Below are 22233 nucleotides of genomic sequence, written 5' to 3' on the forward strand. Positions count from 1 at the left end.
TACTTTTTTTATTTCATCTATCTTATAATGCTAGCAGTTATGACTGCTCTATTGCACCATTTTCATCTAATGCCTGTGCAGTATTGTATATATCATATATGAATGCGATCAATTTTGTCTCTTAACAGAAAAGAATTCAAATGATATTTTCATTACTGCGAAAATACCATATTTCTTTCCTCAAACACTGCTTTTTACTGCACAACCATCCTCATTCACCCTTTACTGTTATTGATAGAAGATGGTTTAATATTACAGGATTCGTAAGGTATTTTTATACCATTTTCATCGGCTTTCACCTTATACCATATAAGCCGATAGAGTAAATGAATGCTGTATCGTGTCTTATATGATATAAGGTTTTGCTGTATCACATAAGGCTATTGACATTATGCAATTATCTTATTACTTCTTATAGAGGGGCCCCCAGATGTCCCATGGTGAAGTAACCTGGAACCTATCACAGCGCTTGTAGAGCCTTCTTGTGCTAACATTCTTGTCTGCTCATCTTGGATTCATAAGGCCGTTAAAATCAGCTCATACCATACTGCATGTGCAAGGGCTGCTATATGTCTGCATGTCATTTTACCATGTTGCCTACCCAAGCCAAATATTTTCTATACAAAGCTTATGGGAATGATAGGATTCCATCATCTGCTGGTTAAATTTCCATTGCTTTTGCTTCATTTATTTTTTTTGCTTGCTCATACTGGTTCGAGTGGGACTCCAATGCTGCAGAGGCCAAATCAACTCTGATTTTTTTTTCCATAGGATTTCATTTTTAATTATAAACAAGAATGCCTCAGTGCTCTCATTAACTCCAGTCTATGTATGCTAATGGTTTTAGATTAACTTCAGCAATCATCCGCTTTTAAAGCTAGTATGTTTCAATTGGCTGATCCCAGAGTTTTTGGAATAACTGGTGATAACTGGCAAAAAGTAAGTCAGTGGGGTACAGCTAACTTGCTGACCCTTTCTAGACATTCTTTGCCAGGGAAACTGATGTATGATTTTACTGTCTGGCATGTATGGGATATAAAGCACCTGTTTCATGGTACACCTATGCATCTGAATGTTTTCAAATAACCCATTGAAACTGTAGATTTCACGACTTCCCCTTCCGGTTATCATTTATATTTACATTACATTATATTCACAAAGCTTTGCCTGTTTGCTTCCCATGGCTATATCATGTTTTTTTTTATTCTATGGGCCAAGGTCCTTGACTGCAGTTATCACATGAAATTTTCCAAGAAAACTTACACCAACAGATAAGTTTGATACTTTTAACAATAAGGACAGTATTCCACTTTTAGGTAGCACTTCACACATTGTCTTAATTTCTCCAATGGCTGTACAAATATGTTCATCGCTTTAAATAGTTCCCATTAATGAAATTAATTTTGATTTTGATTCCTGAACTTGAACGTTATTAAAAGAAGTAGAAACAGGTGTTCATAACGGTATATAGGAAGTTTTGTTAGTAAGATTTTCATACTTCTGTATTGCTGTAGATAAATCACTATTTTTGTATATATATCCAGTATGTTTCTAACTGTATTTCTCAGTATCACTTGCATAAATTTGGATAATTTCCAGTTTGGTTTTAAATTCATTTTGAAATAAACGAGCACAAATTAAAATTTGTGAAAAGTATATGTCTGTGAGGATTGAGTATTCATGTCTGGTAATGATTTTATTATATTAAATAGAATAAGGAAAGGTGTTGTCAGAAATGAACCACATATTAAAACAAAATAGATCTAAGACAAAAGCCAAAATAAATATATATATATTAAACGAAAAACAAAACCTTTAAGTCAATAAGTGAACAAAAAATAATTCGTGTTTTTTTACATAGGCCTGCTTTAGTGTTTAATTGATTATTCTCACTTTGTTGCATAGAGGTAAAACAGTACTCTAGATTTGTATTCAATTTCTCATTTAGTCCCATATTATTCATTCCAATGTGAGTACCCTAGTACTAAAAAAGAACTACAGTCCTATTGTATTCATTCCAAAATAAGCGATAACTATGTAACTTCATGTCTGAACCTGTATTCCAATATGTCATGTTTTCAAAAGAAAATTCATACTTATATATTAGAATCATTTATATTTTAAAAATTGCAGTGGGATTTCTCCCTTTAAATTGTATCCAAGATTAATGTGTATATTTTGTTCAATTTCGCCTATCGCAAAACAATGCTTTATAAATGCTACTTTGACATGTGTATATTATATATTTTACCAGTAGTATTCAATTATTGTAGAAATTTGACTTGTAAATTTGGAATATAGAGCTATTTTAAATGGTCATAATGAAATGGTGCGTTTATAAAGCAAAAAAGGTATAATTATGATATCCATGTTGTACTGTGAATTTCCACTTAATATGCATAGAGGATGGGAAGTTTATATTTTGATATATTACCCAATGTACATACAAATGACAGTAGAGAACACAAATGTAAATATATGAATGAATGTATAATGTAATTGATACCTTTGATCCAGGGTGGAAATGTATTAACAAAGTATATTATCAATGATTGTGTTAGAATTTTATGCATACATTATCAATGTATACCAGTATTCCATGTGTTTTGTATCATTGGGGTTTATACAGGAAATATTCGATAGGGAAAGCGTGTCTTTTGCGGGGTTTCGTGAAGTGCAGCTGTGCAAATCGAGGATGACCAAAAAGATCATTAATACACCTTGGCCAAGGTATTTCTCTTGCATGTTAAAAAGTAAAGTTACTCATACAGTACCTCTATTTAAAGGCATAAAGAATTTTTTTACAACCAAAAGAAAGTGAAAGGGAAAGGGGTGAAATATATTATTTTCGGAATATTATGTCAAAATTCTAATTACAAAATTGCTCGCTCAAACCATTTTGATGAATTTGCCGATACTCATCTAAATTTTTGATTCATCATACCACTGCCTCGATTCATCATATTAGTGATTTCAAAGAATGCCGTTTGTCTTCTGCGTATGACATTATAATCAATTGCATTGTATCAGCTGCATTTTGCGAATAAACCAAAACCATGCTTATGTTTATCATTTATATATAATGGTGTGTATTTATATTCATAAAATAGACATTGTACAACAACTACTACATTCATTTTACAGATTAGATGGACATGATTATGTTGATTTTGTAAATGAAGTTATCTTTTGTATTAGAGAGAGACAGAAAGAGAGAAGTTATATTATGAGCGAAGGTATATCTTTGTCCACTAATATTTAAATGAGATTTTTCAAATATAAGTGACACACATTTTTTCTTCATGTATTATGCAGATTTATTTCCTACTGTTGCTTTACTTCACATGTAATACTACAACTTTTGTCTTACGAGGTTTATTCAAGGTTTCTTATGATCCATACCCAATTGATTCACTATAGACACATTATCCTCATTGCAATAAAAATACATTTTTTCATTTCAGATACCGTAAGGACAGACCAACAATTAAAAAAAAGACAATCAGGGCTCCGTAACACAGATTAATGATTAATCAGTTTATTGAAAGATCAATTCTGATTGGTTCCTTGTCAGTCTGCGGAGCAGAATGCACACGCAAGGATGATTTTGATAGGCCATTTCATTTAGCGATTTATCACTAACCTTTGTGTTACGGAGCCCAGGGTCACATAACACAAAGCGTAGCGATTAATTCTACGCTTAATTTTAACGATTCATTGTACATTTTAGTCAATGCAATAAATTGTGAATAAAATGTTCTACGATTGATTACTAAGCCATAGCTTTGTGTTACGGGCCCCAGATCGCATTTCTTTCATCTGCTTTTCATGATGAATTACCCTGTGATGCAATTGGGCAATATATCTAAATTAACACTGCACTTATTAAAATGAACCTGATTCTAGTATAACTTGGCTTTTAAATGCTAATGAATGGGATTGAGATGATATGATATTAGTCTGGGTATCACAATTGGGAAAGAAATCTTAATGGTCCCTGTCAGAAAACTCCGCGGTCTGTAAAATTGGTTAATAATGGAACTTTGGACATGCTGGTGCAACTTAGCCTTTAAATCCAAATGAATTTGATTAAGATTATATATTGGTCGGGATATCCCGTTTGGAAAAGAAATCGTCATGGTCCCTGCCAGAAAACTTCCTGGTCTGTAAAATTGGTTATGGAACTTTCTTGGGACATGGACTTCCAATTAAGCCCATGGTTTGAATAACAGATTTTGCTTTCTTGTGCATATTTCTATTTTCTTCGGAAATGCATACATGTATTTTGACAAATTATGACACATACTGTCGTCATGCAAACTGTGTGATGTGATTGCACTTTTGCTTGCTTTATACCAGGAAAACAACTCAGTTGTGTGATAAAAATATATAAATGTGTTTGAGTTTAGGTCATATGCACACACCCGCGCACACACACAAACACACACATTGGCACTTTCTGTCCAAATTTGTCTTTGATGGATCCAAATACTGAACACATTGTGTAAACATCTCATAGAAATTCCTGTAATTTACATTAGATAAGGTGATCATTTCTTAAAAGCCATTAGTCCAAATGGACAGCTTTAATAGCGTATTTATGTGGTACATGTCACCGATGTTAGACAATGCAAAAATTAGCACTAGCTTTGTACAATGGCCCTTGTCCACTGTGGGTGAAGAAATTTTCAACTAAGTGCAAACGGCATAATTAGAAGTATTTCTTTTTTTATTCATAACTTAGTGTTAATATAACGCCTGTGCCCCAAACTGATTTACATCTATGTAACAAGACATGTATATTTTTATAAACCTGCTCATTCTCTGTATTTCCATTCATATTCATGTTTTATTATTTATCTTCTTTGAAATTATTTGTTCAATGTGAAAAGAAATAGTAGAATAAGTAGTTCATTTTTACATTTAAATTGTTTTCCAGTAATATAGCAATGACACCTCCCCCATCTGATTTCTAATGATATGCCAATACAAAGGTATACAAATGGAGATTGATTTCTATGAAAACATGTGTCGATAACACATAAGCCCAATCTTAAATACATTTGTAGTTTTTGTAATACAAGGAAATGAGATTGAATTAAACAAGAAACAGACACTTCTTATTTTATTCAAATCTGGTTTCTATTTTAACTGTATTGCAATCATACCAATTGTAATTGCATTTCTGTAATAAGATATTAAAGTTATATATTCCCATGAATCATACTGCTGAAAAGAGAAGAGTACGTATTCAAAATGAAGATATATCTGTATATAGAACTATAGATATTCATTATTAAAGGGAGAAATCATGAAAGTTGAATTTTCATAGTGATTATTGACATATGCACTTTATTTTCATATTGAATAATTTCATTGTTATAATAACTACAGGAATTTCATTTGAATAGATGTTTTATTGAATAGATATGTGTTTATTAATTTCCCTTTTCCATATTTTTGTAAATGATCACACTAATGCCTTTGCTATAAAAGCTTGAAATGTCACCATATGTATGTATTCTCAGAAAGATTTTATCACATTCTACAGTTATATTCTATAATGCGGCCATTTTAGAAAGAATTTCCGAAATGTCAAGCTTTTACTTGCATACTCATTGAATGGAATGTAAGTGTGTAGTACTGTGAGAGACAATATTCTTGTAGAATTTCTGTTATTATTTTACATGTAAATGGATGTGCCTTTAAAATTTATAATACATTACGTCAAAGGTTAAGAGGATGATTTCTTTAGCCTATTCTTACACATGAGCGTGATCGCTCTGTCTGATTTATGGAAAACACACAACCTCGCCAAAATGCATGTGTTCTTTCGTGTCAGGGGCCCGTTGCTGGAAGAGTTGCAATCAATCGCAACTCTAAAAATCATGCGCAACTTGATTTTCAACCAATCAACAGCGCGCATTTGAGACGCATGAATTTTAGAGTTGCCATTGATTGCAACTCTTTCTGCAATGAACCCCTGTTCTCTGAATGTGACAAACATTCATTGGCCTGTCCTTGTTTTTTGAGGGACGAGTTCAGGGGCCAGTTTCATAAAACCTATAACTGTTGTAACAACTATGGCAACTACCATGGCAACAGGGCTCAGCAGCCTATCGAAATCAAGGTTACCATGGTAGTTGTCATAATGTCAAAGTAAATGAAACGGGCCCCTGATCTTTGCAGCCAAAGAATTATGACCCTTTTGGCTACCCATAATTTGCATCGATTGTACCGATCACAGTCATTCGTAAGAATTGACCCTGGATATATGCACGGATTCACATTAAGCATACCACGGTGAAATGATTTACTGATCGTTATCCGCCTTGTTTTTCGTTTACTCAGCCTGACCATTACAGGACGTTTTGCTTTATCATGTATTGTTCCTTAGAAGTAATTTAACCCTTTCATGTCGCCGGCTTAAATATATTCTATCATTATGTGTACTTATACGAGGTAAAACGTCTATTATTTGTTTTCTACAATCTTCTCGAAAGTTAGTATCGTACATTGTAATTATTATTATATCATTGCGGGCAGATTAAATCGTATTATTACACTCGTACTCATCTCGAACGTATGTCTGACTTATTGATTCCAGATGTATTCTTCACGCCATATTTTTATTTTTGTTTATTTCTTTATCTAATTTTATTTCGTGTATTAATTTATTTGTTTTTATTTATTTATTCATTTGATTGTATTATTATTTATTTATTTTTTTTTTTGGGGGGGGGTGGCATTTCTCTGTGAAGATACTTTTTTTTTACTATGTTTTGAGTGTGTGTGGGGTATGCGTTTTATATGAATCTACAGTAAGGGCGAGGGCGGAGCCCGGGGGGCGGAGGAACGCAAAAACATGGGCGTTAATAAAGCAATATTGACTGGCCTCGGGGCGATACGACATATATCGCCCAAACTAGATTTATATCGCCCGAGTCGAAGACGAGGGGGATATTAATTTAGTGAGGGCGATATATGTCCTTTCGCCCCCAGGCCAGTCAATATTGCTATTATTAACCAAATCAGGCATCTAGAGCAAAAATCGTTAATCTAGATATTTTTAATTTTAATAATGAGAATCTAGATTATCATGTTGAGTAGACTGGGCCTCTGAACTTTACCATTGTGACGTAATTGAAATGACGCGTCCCTGGCCTGGGGACGCAGTATCCAGCGTTGTCTTAACTTGATTACCATTATGACGTATAGCACTGCGTGGTTCAAAGACGCATGCAAAAATGCGTAGAATACCCGGATATTAGCGCTGCTTTTTATTGCCCGCTACATTTCCACGCAATTTCTCATTGACTTTCTTGAGCGGGCAATAAATTGGGCCCGTGGATAAACAAATGGAATTTTATTGACCGGCAATTTGATCCCAGTCTTCAGCAGGCAACAATGTTTCAAAGTTGCCCTGCTCAGATGTCTGATACGGTTAATAATAGCGGATGTGTGTAAGTTTTGCAATGGCCTACTTTTTGGGACATTTTCTTACATTTTACTGACCAACCGGGGACGTCCACATCGCCATGCTGATCAATTCCTCATTTCAAACCGTTCCATACGGTATAAAAGCATGATTTGTGAAAAGTTTCCCTTTCGACCAAATAAACTCTTGTTGTGTGTTTGTGTGTGTTCAGTCTGCTTAGAAATTGCCCCCACTGTTTTTTCTTTGGGGGGGTGCGAACTATGCTCACGTACGTCTCATTGTCTGAAATTGCGTCCGGTTACGTGACGTGCGTGTAACCACTTTTGCAATTAATGATAAGTTATTGATTGTCAAATTCAAAAAAGTCTGGGTGTGTGTGTGTGGGTGATTGAGGGTGAGTGTGTCTATATGGACAGGATAGGGATGGACAGGGAGGGATGTGCATTGAGTGAGGAAGTTCAAATAAGGTCAGCGCATGGGGAAAGAAGGAAGTGGGGAGAAAGCTGAACAAATACGCCAGTTCGTAGTTCCTTTTTGCGCATGATCAAAAGATTCTACGCATGATCAGAAGAAGGTCATTTGTATTAAAGTGACATGGTGCTTTAAAATCTAATGAGATAAGCGCCAACTTTGATGTCTTAATTATTCATATATTCTTTCTAATTGTCGTTTTCATTCACATCCACAAAAAACAACAATGCTTCCACGAACGACTGGTATTTCAAAGTTTGAAAAGTACATTGTGCAACATGCTAAGATATGCATTCAAAGAAGGGATGCAACAAATGCCTTCATTAAGTGTTCATTTGTGTGCTATTCTAGTCACCTGGTCTATTCAATTTATTCATCCCTGCTATGTAAGGCAAGCTTACGTAATATCTTGCTTTGAAATCTGCCTATCATGATGAAAGAAATGAAAGGTAATTTGACCAAAATTGTCCATGAAGTAACTACGAACTGGTCTATAGATACAACATAATAGATATAACGGGGAGAAAGAAAAAAAAAACGGAGAGCAGATACACAAATGAATAGTTATACGAATATAATGAGACAGCATAGCAAAAATGTAACCGAAAACTTGTTCGCGAGCACGAACTACCTGGAGCAGATTTGAATTAAATCCCAACGAATTTAGATCAAAATCCTTCAACTTTGATGCATGTATAAATCTTACCCTAAATCTAATTCCCGGCTGGTCACAGGTCACTATAATAACTTCACTCTCTAAGGATCCTTTAATATTCATGAATCGATTGATTTTGGTATTCAAATACAAAATGCAATACAATACAGTATTTTTGACGGCGAATACAGAAAAGAGTACAACTACAAGCTTATTTTATTTACAAATAGAATATTTTTTTATTAACAGGGAAAAATAAAGAAATTAGACAAGAAGTAGATTGCAAATGATAAGGGCATTTTATCGTGTGTGTGTGTGTTTCATTTTCGTCATCAACGTGAACAAAGACCACTAATCATGAGTGAAAAGGATAATGACCTGGGTCCCGTCTAAGAAGTAGTGATTGGTCCAATCCGCATACATTCGTAATTCCGAAGCTTCGTTATTCCAAAGGTTCGGATATTCCAAAGGTTTGTTATTCCGTAATTCTGAAGGTTCGTTAGTCCGAAAACGTAATGATTAACGAACCTTATTTCGTTTTCGGACTAACGAACCTTCGGAACAACGAACCCTATTTCGTTTTCGGATTAACGAACCTTCGAAACATCGAACCTTATTCCGTTTTCGGATTATCGAACCTTCGGAATAACGCCACAAATGTTCGGATTAACGAACCCTATTACGTTTTCGGATTAACGAACATTGAGGTATAGGAAATTTACGTATTTCGGAAAAAAGAACCTTCGGAATTACGAAGTGTAACCGGTCCAATCAACCTCAACTACACGTTAGATATACCTCACAAATCCCCAACTTCAGTAAGAAAAAATGTCATGAAAACCCAATGATTATAATTATATGGCCTGAAAGAGTATCTTCTCCTGTATAATTTGATACCATCTCTGTGAGGTATGTGTTCACGCTTGGATAATTGTATGTTTTTACCGTGGTGTTAACTTCGATTTGCGCCAAAATAAGGCATGGCTGCAACGAATGAATCATTTAATTTGAGAATGGATACTTAGCAGTGTTTATCGAACAATTATATTGAATGTTAATTATTGAAAAGGTGTTTTACCATGGATTTTAATGCAACTCTTTGAAGATTATGACATCATTAATTGCGGTAGTGCCTTACTTTGGCGAAAAACAAACGATACACCACTGCAAAGAATACCTTTGCTGATTCTCCAAGCGTGAAGGCAATATATCAAATTATTTCGGAGAAGATGCTTTTTGTGGCTATATATACTAATTGTTTGTTCATCACATTTTTTAATAAGGGACTTGGGAGGTGTCATGTTTTTTTTTTTTACTTGCACGGTATAGGCCAGGGCGAACATCCTGCCATTTTGTTGTTTAATTCGAGCCTTAGCAACTGACCGGTGATGTTTCTGACACCATTTTATTGTGTTTCTTTGTTTTCATCGCACTACGGTCAGTGCTGTCGTCGTTGATAAGCAGGTGTGACGTCACCCCACCTATAATGGAAATCCATCAATCTCATAATTTGTCCTCCAGAAAATTTGCCGAATGTCGTTCTGTAAACAAGGAGGATGCGAAGAATGCACCCGAAAAGTGAATATGCATGTAGGTCATATCTTCAAAACTTTTGAAAAAAACAACAACAACATACTATGTGTGATTTTGCTGACTTTCCATTGTTGTGGTTGATTGGATCAATCGCAACTCTTTGTAAGATGGGGCCCTAGGTGATTTGGCCAGCGCAGGCTAAATATCTCAGTATTCATTAAACCCTATTAAATTGCACTGAATCACCAAATACTCTTATTAAAGAAACATGCAAAGCATAAAAACCAACGTTTCAAGATAATTGTGTATTGAGAGGGTGGTATGGTCACACAAAGTTTTGAAATTAACATGAAAATAAGTTTTACATAATAAATACAAAATATATCAAATGAATTGATTAAATTAGTTGGAAATGATTTTAAAGTAAAACAGGGGAAATGTTTTTTTCTAAGAATCACTTTCTTGACATAAAGACATAGAATTCATGATGTCAAACGTTGATTTATATCAAGAAGTATTACTGGTTCCTACTGCAACTGATTTCAAATACAGAATATTTAAAATGCAACTCCTTGCAAACAAGCATGGCAATTTTCTCCTTTACACTGTAATTCAGGTTTCCTATTCTATATTTTTCATATTTTGCAATAGGGATTACTTATATTCAAACACTTTCCAATGCATTGCCACCACAATGAAATATCTAGCTAGAACACTGCTGAACACATTGCCTTGACTGTTGGACGCAGTCTTATTTCCAGTAGGGTACGATGGTACGTGTGTTTGAAATGGAAGGTAAAGAGTAAAGAACGTAGAGGGCGCCCATTCTTTGCAAAGTGTTGATGCCCTCTGCGCTCGTTTGGAAAAAAGCATCAATCAATGCATGGATATTTCTCTGAGTAATGTAATCTTCACATCAAACTATTAATCGCAAATCCTTAAATAGATTTCGCCTTTATCGAAAGTCAGAACTGCACTGTCTTTCTTCGCAAACAATGGAAATATCAATATAAGTTTCAGTATCTTCAAACACTTTTCAATGCATTGTCACCAGAATGAAATATCTAGCTCGAACACTGCTGAACACATTGCCTTGCCTGTTGGACGCAGTTTTATTTCCAGTAGGGTACGTTGGTAAGTTTGAAATGGAAGGTAAAGAGTAAAGAACGTAGAGGGCGCCCATTCTTTCCAAAGTGATGATGCCCTCTGCGCTCGTTTGGAAAAAGCATCAATCAATGCATGGATATTTTTCTGAGTAATGTAATCTTCACATCAAACTATTAATCGCAAATCCTTAAATATATTTCGCCTCTATCTTCAGTCAGAACTGCACTGTCTTTCTTCGCAAACAATGGAAATACAAATATAAGTTTCAGAATAAATGACATGACATGAAATTAATGAAAAAAAATCGAGAAAGAAAGGAAAAATTATAACCCGCTTCACATAAAGATGGGCAACAGAAATAATACAAATCACAGCCACGCTTTCTTGACTCCGAGCAAATCTCTCAATATCGGATTAATCATATTGAATGATGATATTTTTAGTTGCAACCTGCTTGTTCACATAATACGGGAAATATTCCATGACGCCAGAGCCCGAAATAAATATGGAACCAGAACGTAGATATTTCCCGTGTTTCGTAAGAACAAGCAGGTTGCAATGCTTTTATCTCTTGAAGTGTGTCCTTGTAATATTGCAGAATAAGGGAAATCAATAAAAAAAGGTTTAAAGGGGAAGTTCACCCTAAAGAAAACTTTGTTGTAAAAATAGCAGAAAAAATAGTAAAAAATATTGGTGAAGGTTTGAGGAAAATCCGTTAAAGAGTAAGAAAGTTATTAGAGTTCAAAGTTTTGGATTTGTGACGTCATAAACGAGCAGCTGCCCCATTTGTTATGTAATATAAAATGTATGAATTTCAAATTTTGTATGGTTCCAGATGACTTAAGTTTGTTTTCTATTCATGATTGGGTGTGAAATGATTTGTCTATTGGTATACAAAAGGTACAGTGAAATCCATTTTCAATTTTCTGAGAAAATGACATTTCCTTGATTTTTTACCATTCACTATGTAGGAATGCTGCTCGCATATGACGTCACAAATCAAATAATTGAAATTCTAATAACTTTTTAATTATTTGATGAATTTTTCTCAAACCTTCGGCAATATTTTTCATTATTTTTTCTGCTATTTTTACAATAAACTTTTTGTCAGGGTGAACTTCCCCTTTAAATGCAAAACCCTGCATTTTGAGAGTGATTTTTGAAAGGAAGTTATCCAGACATCACAATGATCACAGTAAAAAGAATGCAAATTTTGCAACTGAAATTGATAGTAATGCGCAGCGTGATTCTTGAATGTGCACGTAATGCAGCATCATATTACGTGGTTGAAATCAGCACTGGGCATGCGCGTATCAATGAAACAACATTAAAACAACAATAGCTAAAGTCCAAACAAGTAATGCGGGCTCATATCACCTGTTTGATCTTTGTGACCCAGTATAGGTACATACGGGTTTGTCTCACAAACAAATCGACCAATCAGATTGGAGAATTCACATATGGCCCACTATAAAGAGATAAAAGTGGACATCTGTAGAGGAGAGGTGCTTAGCAAAAGTTTGAGTGTGGCTTATAGCCGGATAGCTAAAAAAAAATCGTTTCACTCATCGTAAGGCATTTTGGAATAGTTCTCAGTATTGACTAAAATCATTCATTCATTAAAAGGTTTTCCTCTAAGAATATGTTGCCTAAAGATCAACAAAGATGCCGTGGAAGACCATATTAAAAAAAGGATTACACACTTCATTAGTTCTTGTCATGCATAGCCTGATCGTACTAAGAAGGGTACGCAGCCTATCCCATCTCAACTTCTGTAGTGACAACTACTGGCTGTTCCCGGTTAGCAACCTGTAACGAGAGAGAGAAAAAAAAATATTCTAATAGGTTAAACTTTTCCATGGCTACAAAATATCAAGATTCGATCTGACTTTTCTAAATTTCCCGGAATTCATTGGTATTTCCAGGAAATTTCCAATCGGAATTCCCAGTAGCTTATAACAAGGTCAGTTTTATTGCTCCTTGTAATATATCCTTTATACATTTTGTTATGAGCTATTATTATTGATATGCCACAGATCTAATTATGCTTGTCAAGATTAAAGGATACAGTTCACTTCCGAACATTATAATTTTCCGATCGGATGGGTATCGAAGGACCGATAGATGGCCATACGAAATGGCGAATCTGGTGATACATGCTGTTTGGATGATGTATGGATATTAAGCCATTCAATTTGCCATCCATCTGTAAGTGGGACTTTGTAACTGTAAATGAACCTGTCATCATGGTTTCAATTTGAATAAGGAAGCGTGTTTTTGCTGCTGTCACATTCCTTCAGTTTTGAAAAAAATAATACTGCCAGTCCCATATATTCAGCTCTGTGTGATGCAGTGAGTATATCTCTGCAAGAGAAAGTGAAACTAAATATTTAACACCATATGACAGTGTATGCATACTTGACACTGGTTCAGCACAAGACTCTTATATGGAGGACCCCAATTTTGCAATTAGCCTCAAGCACTGGCGGACTGACTGTGTTATTCAATTCAATTCTTTATTCCATTTCCATTCAGGAAGAGGTCTTCGCTGTGAAGGATATGTTGCGCAATAGACAGAAGAAAAAAAACCTGAGAGTAATTTTTGTCGTCTATATGGTCAGCCACCGTGACTGCTTAACTAAGGCGTAAAATGTTTCATAAGTAATTGGCATTATAACAGCAAAATGCTCTTCTACCGAGCTCCTACGGGATCGAGTTACCATAACAGAAATAGCAACAGAACCTTACCGATGTTCTTCGTCTGCGAGCCTCAACAGAGAACCATCCTTGGCAGCTATAGACCAACCCGGCAAATGAGGTGATTAAAGCCATGAAGGTTATTCCGGCTAAACTACACAACGGAATGAAGACATCCTGGGGGAGGGGATGAAGAAAAATAGTATTATCAATACGCACCATAAAAGGAAGCTTTTATAATTGAAACAGGGACAGGTTCTGCAACGAGGTAAATTTACTGAAAATGCAAGTCAAACCACAATGGTAAGGTGGATGGTTTATTATCGACATTTCGCGCACACGGATAGCTGATCGTCCTATATAAAAGCTTCGGTAAGTATTATCGTAACTTTACAAACCAATGGAAACTACCATTGTAACGCTGATCATCAGCAGGCGTGGATCCGGGAAGGGGGGTCACAGGGGGCACGTGCCCCCCCCTGGAAAATCCTGGATCCGCCCATGATCATCAGCCAATCAAAATCAAGGATTCCATGCTAGTTACCATTGGATGGTAAATTTACCATATATTAGTACATATTATGCGACGTTGCCCTGAAAATTATTAAACAATTTCCATTCCCACACCATCAGTCGAGTTAAAGTAGATTGTCTTTGTAATAATCAACTAAAACTAAATAGTAGGAGAAAGATGGCTGTTTTTGCATAGATGTGCCCAGTGGCGGACCGTGACCCGGCGGAGACAAAGCATTGGGGGTGGGGGCACAGCATTGTTCACAAACAATGCAGTGCCCCCCAATGCTTTGTCTCCGCCAGGTCACGGTCCGCTACTAGATGTGCCTGTATTATCGTTATTCCGAAGGTTCGTATTGCCAAAGGTTCGTAATTCCGAAGGTTCATTAATCCGAAAACGAAATGAGGTTCGTAATTCCGAAGGTTCGTTAGTCCGAAAACGAAATGATTAACGAACGTTATTTCGTTTTCGGATTTACGAACCTTCGGAACAACGAAACTTATTTCGTTTTCGGGTTATCGAACCTTCGGAATAACGAACCTTCGGAATAACGCCACAAATGTTCGGATTAAGGAACCCTTTACGTTTTCGGATCAACGAACATCGAGGTATAGGCAATTTACGTGTTTCGGAATTACGAACCTTCGGAATTACGAGGTGTAGCCTGGATGCATCAAATATACTATTGAGAAATATTGTGAAAACTTAATAACAGACACAAGCACATCCAGATCGCATCCCGCGCGCACAAACACATCCACGAGCACACATACATACATTGTGGAGGTTCCGTGGTGTAGTGATTCAGTCATTCGACTCTTTAACCAATGGTCGAGGGTTCGAATCCTACGGCGCTAATGTCCTTTGGCAAGGCACTTATCCACGTTTGTCACTCTCCACCCAGGTGACAAATGGGTACCCGGTATACGATGTGAAATTCAATGTGATGATGTTAGCAATTGTGCGCCAATAAAAAAGGTGCATGACCAGGATACTCCCTAGGGAGTGGAACAAGTGGAGTATACGTGTGGAACAGTGATGGATCCTATGACCGGGTAATAATATTCACAAAGCGCTTTACAAAGAAACTGAAGCGCTATGTAAATATAACTTTTAATATTTTATGACTATACAGGATTGCTTACCAAACATCCGTTGAAGTGACAGGAACCAGATACAAGCGTGTTGATGTAATACCCGCAAGCTCCTACGCTTCCAAATGTTGACAGGGCGCACAATATCAGGAACGCCACAACCTGAAATATTTCATTAGATCAATTACTGTCACAGGAATTGTCCGTTTTGGTGCATACTTTTCTCTTTTTACCATAGCACTTTAAAAAGTCCGCGCGTCGTTAAGCAGGAATCAAACTCAAGATTTTCTCAATGGATATCCAGTATTTTTTAGGTCGTCAATGGAATATGGACGCATAGAGAGATGCAGAAAGGAAAGTTCACTGAGAATGGAAAGTAGCACATGAAGCAATGTGCAATCTACAAAATGTTGACAATGATTATTATAATGTATTGATCTTATATTCACTTCCGAATCTAGTAATGTAACTATTCCAATGAATCCACATATTATCTATATACTTATTCATAGTATCAAATACAGCTGTTTGATGTCAAAATAAAAAGATTAATTATGCATAATCAACATGATCAATTGATGGTAAGTTTTATAAAATTGATAGTCATTGATTTCTTTTCTTTTTTATATACAGTGCGTCCCAGAAAAAACGAAACCGAGATTTAGCGATCATTTATCATTACTTAATCACAAATGACCTACCAATTCAAAGCTTAGAGTCTCCTCTTTCATCTGATATTACTTAGATTATTTCTCATCCACTCATGAGTGAGCAAATGCAATTTGAAGAAAGGATATCAAAAACTCTTTTGGCGGGGGGTATCTGGGTTTCAAAAAGAAAACCACACTTTTGAAAAGTTCAATATCTCCTCTTTAATTTGATACCTAAATTACAGAAACTCTCTCGACACTCTGTTTTGTTGACGATCAGCCATGCATTAAATCTTTTGTTCACCATGCGAAAGCTTCTGTGGGAAACCGGTGAAAACACGTTTATCTCATGAAATTATGGAAATACAAGCCTTATTTCAAATGACCAGAACTTTGTTATTTCGTGACAATTTTCAAAAATGTGGTTTTCTTTTTGAAACCCAGATACCCCCCGCCAAAAGAGTTTTTGATATCCTTTCTTCAAATTACATTTGCTCACTCATGCGTGGATGAGAAATAATCTAAGTAATATCAGATGAAAGAGGAGATTCTAAGCTTTAGGTCATTTGTCTATTCTATTTATGATTAAGTAATGATAAATGATCGCTAAATCTCGGTTTCGTTTTTTCTGGGACGCACTATATATTTCTAACAAAAGTGAGAAAATACATCAATAATTACCGTCCACAGATTTTTGGATATTGTCGCAAGTCCAGCAAGGGCAGTGACAATGTACAGCTGAAAAAAATAAAGGGAACGTGGATTGTGTAATACTATGCCTGTTAAAGAATCGTCCAATACAAGATTATAGGACTCAATGCTTGATTTAGAACTTTGCGTAATTCCCAACGTACTGATGCGGCATATGACTTGTTAATCGAACATTCTTGGCAAATATCCCTACGATAGGAAACAGCACGATGGGATGCTCCCTAAATACCGATCACTATACAGAGTGATATCCAATACCAATACAATAAGACGTATCCCAGGGTTCAGTTATCGTACCGCTTTTACTCAAATTGTGCGCATCACCTTCAGGAGTTCACTGGTTCCTATGCATACCATGCAATTGTTTTATATTCTTTAAAAATAAAACGTAACAAGGTATCCGTGCAAAATTCGGGGTAATAACAGCACTATCATCTGATCACATTAAGCGGGGCCCGCTGGGAAAGTGAAACCCTGGGTAAAATATGAAGTTGTTATTATTTTCATCATTTTTATTATCATCATTTTTATCAACATTATTCCAAACTAAGCAGAAATTTTTCCTTGTGTTCGCCTACAACCACTTTTAGAACCGATTTTAAATTGTCATAGTTATATTGGTTTTGTAAATGTAGGGCACGAAAGGAAAAGTTTGATGTACTTACCGCACCAAGGCTGAATTCAATCTTGTAGTATCCGGCTACAATTCCGCATGCCACCGCACCGAAGCCGTACAACAGCATCCATACTGAGGTGTGTGTAAAATCATGGACTTCAATATCCTATTTCAGAAAGGGATGATAACATGGAAGAAATAAAAGAAAATAAACCCAGAACAATTGAGTACATGAATATTAAGTATAAGTATATTTGGCCAAAAGGCATCAGAGAACATCACAAAAGCCCCCTCACACCTGAGCGAATGTAGGCTGACGTAGCGTTACGAATGGGAAAAATGCACGACATGCTCGCGAATTCAACGAATTCAAATAAAATTTCCGTCAAATCATGCGATCAATAGCTATAAGCCAGTTCGTAGTTCCTTTCTGCGCATGATCAAAAGATTCTGCGCATGATCAGAGGAAGGTCATTTGTACTAAAGTGACATGGTGGTTTAAAATCTAATGAGATAAGCACCAACTTTGGTGTCTTGATTATGCATATATTCTTTTGAATTGTGTTTTTTCATTTACATCCACAAAGAACAACAATGCGTCCACGAACGACTTGTATTTCACAGTTTGCCAAGTACACTGTGCAACATGCTATGATTTGCATTCAAAGTAGGAATGCAACAAATACATGTGCTCATTGGTGTACTATTCTAGTCACCTGATCCATTCAATTTCTTCATCCTGCTATGTAAGGCAAGCTTACGTAATATCTTGCTTTGAAATCTGCCTATCATAATGAAAGAAATGAAAGGCCATTTCACCAAAATTGTCCATGAATAACTACGAACTGGTCTATTGTCAAATGTTATCAACGAATGGTAAGCGAAGGATAAATATAACATGCGAATGATATAGATTTTTCGGTTCACCTCTTTGAGTAAACTGCAGCTGAAGGCGAGATAAGGATTGATATAACCCAATAAGACGAACGAACAGTGAGCAATGGTTTGATATGGCGTGCGATTAGAAACGAAGACGAGGGAATATATCGGGCGTTCTTGTACGTTTGTGTCATCGTGTTGCTTCGTTAAAGGACAAGTCCACCCCAACAAACACTTGATTTGAATAAAAAGAGAAAAATTCAACAAGCACAATGCTGAAAAATTCATCAAAATCGGATGTAAAATAAGAAAGTTATGACATTTCAAATGTTTCATTTCACAAAACAGTTATATGCACATCTCGGTCAGTATGCAAATGAGGGAACTGATGACATCACTCACTCACTATTTCTTTTGTATTTTATTATATGAAATATGAAAGATTTTGATTTTCTCGTCATTGTCATGTGAAATGAAATTTAATTCCTCCCTGAACACGTGCAATTCCATTATTCTAACATTTTGTGGTTCAGGCAAGGAGGTCCTAATCATCAAATTTGTAAAAATTGAAATATTGTATAATTCAAACAATAAAAAACAAAAGAAATAGTGAGTGAGTGACATCATCGACTCTCTCATTTGGATGTGACTGGCTCGTTCATAATCCAAATGACAGAGTCGATGATGTCACTCACTCACTATTCATTTTGTTTTTTATTGCTTGAATTATACAATATTTCAATTTTTACAAATTTGACGATTAGGACCTCCTTGCCTGAAGCACAAAATGTTAGAATAATGGAATTACACGTGTTCATGGAGGAATGAAACTTCATTCCACAGGAAAATGACGAGAAAATAATAATATTTCATATTTCATATAATAAAATACAAAAGAAATAGTGAGTGAGTGATGTCATCAGTTCCTCATTTGCATACCGACCGAGATGTGCATATAACTGTTTTTTGAAATGAAGCGAAACTTTAAAATGCCATAACTTTCTTATTTTACATCCGATTTTGATGAAATTTACAGTGTTATGTTTGTTGAATTTTCTCTTTTTATTCAAATAAAGTTTTTGTTTGGGTGAACTTGTCTTTTAAGGATTCTTTCAAGATCGGTCCTTTTTGGCAAAAGCGCGATGAGGAACTATGAACGACAATAAAACACGAAAGATAAACGAACGATTATCGCAGACTAAATATGAGATGCGAATTCAAACAGATGACCAACGATTTTTCAATTCGTCGGGAAATATTGAACATGTTTAATATTTCCGCGCTAATCTGAATAAGCGCAACTGTTAGTTCAGAAGGTGTACAAATAAACCCCCAAAGACACGAAGGGTAAATATAATTTACTACCAGTTACCATTGAACACGATTTTTTTTAAAAATGCCTTTCGCCAGCCATCGCAAGGCACCTTTCAGGCAATTCGATTAGGTGTGAGGGGGCCTTAAAACAAATTTAAGTGCATATTTTATGAACATTAACTTTCACGTCTCTTGTGGGCGGGGCCTTTTGCCTGGTGGATTTGGGTCGTTTTTAGAATCATATGGACTTGTGTCATTCTTACATTCCTATACATCATGTACATGGTAGACTTCTGGAGTGAGTAGTAGAAGTAAAGAGAGAGGGCGCTATGATATGAATGTAAGAAAAGCCCAAGTCCTGGACTTGAGCTATTCTTACACTCATACCAGATTTTCCTCCTTTATTCAAGGCATTTTTTTAGATGATTTCAGATTCATCATTTGTACACAAGATGAGTCATTGTATAAGGAACAATTTTCCATACTTAACTCTATTTCGCCAAAAATTGGACTTGACCGCAATATTCAGATACTCAATCATGGGAATACAATCGAAAATAAAAAATATGTACATCTATATTCCATTACATTTAATTTAAAACCAGCAAATCAACAGAGATTAATGAAAAGCATTGCACAAATATAACTAAACATAAAAGGAGACATAAAAGAGTACAACCATTACATTTCAAGTTTCTTTTCTGAGAAAACTCATTATTATTAGAATGTATGATATCTTGAAGTTCTTCATTAATTTAAGACGAATAAAAGTGAAGCTCTTATAGTACATTTTCGGTGTTTTTGCAGAGAACACATTGTGTCTAAGGGAGTACAAAGAGCTACAGAATATAGTACAGACAATATTAAAGAATATAATAATTTACCCGGGGCAGCCACATTATTACTTATAAACTGTTTTCCAATAGATTCCGGCAGAAGGTAAAATAATTATTATCCTTCTCCAATCTATTACGGCGAGCTCCTTGACCATAAACTTGAACCATAACATGTTTAAACAATGGTAAAACCACATGTCCAGAGAGGAAAACACTTTGTTTCACAGGATAACGAGGGAAAAATTAGAATATTTCATATAACAAAATACAAAAATAAATAGTGAGTGGGTTATATCATTAGCCCCTCATTTACATACCGAGCAGGGTGTGCTTATAACTTTTTTTGGAAATTAAAAGAACTTCAAAGGGAAGTTCACCCTGAAGAAAAGTTTGGTATAAAAAAAGCAGAAAAAAATATGAAAAATATTGGTGAAGGCTTGATGAAAATGTACGAAAGATTAAGAAAATTATTACAATTTACAGTTTTGAATTTTTGACGTCATAAACGAGCAGCTGCCCCATACGCTATGTATAATATGCGTGCATTTCATTTTTATTGTTTCTTTTTAATAGAAACGGATACGAAATCATTTGTCTATTGATATGCTGAAGGTATAGCAAAACTATTTTCACTTTTCTGAGAAATGACATTACATTGATTTTTACATAATCATGATAATTGTGTAGAAGAGCTGCTCGCATATGACGTCACAAATCAAATAATTAAAACTTTAATAGTTTTTCTTATTCTTTGGTGGATTTTTATCAAATCTTCGGCAATATTTTTTTTTTTTTCTTTACAATAAACTTTTTGTCAGGGTGAACCTCCCCTTTAAAAATGTCATAACTCTCTTATGTTACATCATATTTCGATGAAACTTGCAGAGTTATGCTTGATATTTCATATTTTATTCAAATCAACTCTTTGTTGAAGTGAAATTTTCTCCTATAAAACAACCGTATGGTTCAAATTAAATGAAAAAAAATACAATTCAAGCAGCAATATTCAATATTTCCAATTTTATTGCTTGAATGGTGTTTTAAACTCCACATTTAACTCTTAGAAATAACTCTATGTTCACCTTTTATGCAAGGTTTTACACATATAAATATAAAATCTTTTATTTTTCACTCTATGATCTTTGTGGTATTAAGGTTGTTAAATTTAATAGGGGCCGTTGGAAAGTTAATAGGCAATATTTATAAACAGGCTCAGACATTAACTCTCCAAACAATATTATGATTAATTCATTTCAAGTTTAAAATCCCCATGGATGCTGAAAGTTCGGCATCTTCATTAATATTTTAAAGCACCATTCACACGCACATCGTTTGCAAAGCATTTTGAAAACTTATTCAATAAATACCAAGCAATAATAGATAACTATAAATTTTTAACTACAGCGCTGTCTACAGCGCATTCTAATGGATGCTAAATGCGCCAAAGAAGACTAAGCATAATTTTCTGTAACATTGAATAATAATAAAACAAAAATAGTGCATACAAAAAAAAAATTGCAATTCATATGAAAAGTTTAGTAGGCTATTTAATAGAGACTTTGAGACGTAAGACAAATTTTCATTTTTGTTGTTTTTTTATTATTTTTCTAAATGACTGGATGATCAATTTTCATCTGAAATTCGCATCTTACAAAATTTCAATGACTTCTGTTTATTTTTCATCAATTCATACTTTGTTGTAATCCAAATAAATGATT

General features: G+C 35.1%; 2 protein-coding genes across 2 annotated transcripts in view; one reads left to right on the plus strand and one right to left on the minus strand.

Moving 5' to 3' along the window:
* Window positions 1-6571, plus strand: part of LOC121417258 (epidermal growth factor receptor kinase substrate 8-like protein 2) — a 62476-nt gene extending 55905 nt beyond the window's left edge. The window contains 1 exon segment of the mRNA XM_041610895.1: window positions 419-6571. Coding sequence (XP_041466829.1) covers window positions 419-444 — 26 coding nt within the window. The 3' untranslated portion in view covers window positions 445-6571.
* Window positions 6572-12438: 5867 nt separating this feature from the next.
* Window positions 12439-17646, minus strand: LOC121416576. The gene is made up of 5 exons (XM_041610069.1): window positions 17536-17646; window positions 16841-16897; window positions 15561-15671; window positions 13953-14078; window positions 12439-13013 (listed from the first exon to the last, which is right to left on the minus strand). Exons 1-5 carry the CDS (start codon window positions 17611-17613, stop codon window positions 12960-12962), a joined length of 426 nt encoding a protein of 141 aa, XP_041466003.1. The 5' UTR covers window positions 17614-17646; the 3' UTR covers window positions 12439-12959.
* Between the last annotated feature and the right edge of the window lie 4587 nt (window positions 17647-22233).

This window comes from Lytechinus variegatus, chromosome 6 (genome assembly GCF_018143015.1).
Source record: "Lytechinus variegatus isolate NC3 chromosome 6, Lvar_3.0, whole genome shotgun sequence".
In the NCBI taxonomy this organism is placed as follows: Eukaryota; Metazoa; Echinodermata; class Echinoidea; order Temnopleuroida; family Toxopneustidae; genus Lytechinus; species Lytechinus variegatus.

Excerpts from the sequence above, each read along its gene's own strand:
- LOC121416576 (XM_041610069.1), bottom strand. The coding sequence starts at position 17,613 with ATGCTGTTGTACGGCTTCGGTGCGGTGGCATGCGGAATTGTAGCCGGA. Across the intron at positions 16,898-17,535 it reads TTGAATTCAGCCTTGGTGCG|CTGTACATTGTCACTGCCCT; the intron begins GTAAGTACATCA and ends TATTTTTTTCAG. Across the intron at positions 15,672-16,840 it reads TATCCAAAAATCTGTGGACG|GTTGTGGCGTTCCTGATATT; the intron begins GTAATTATTGAT and ends GAAATATTTCAG.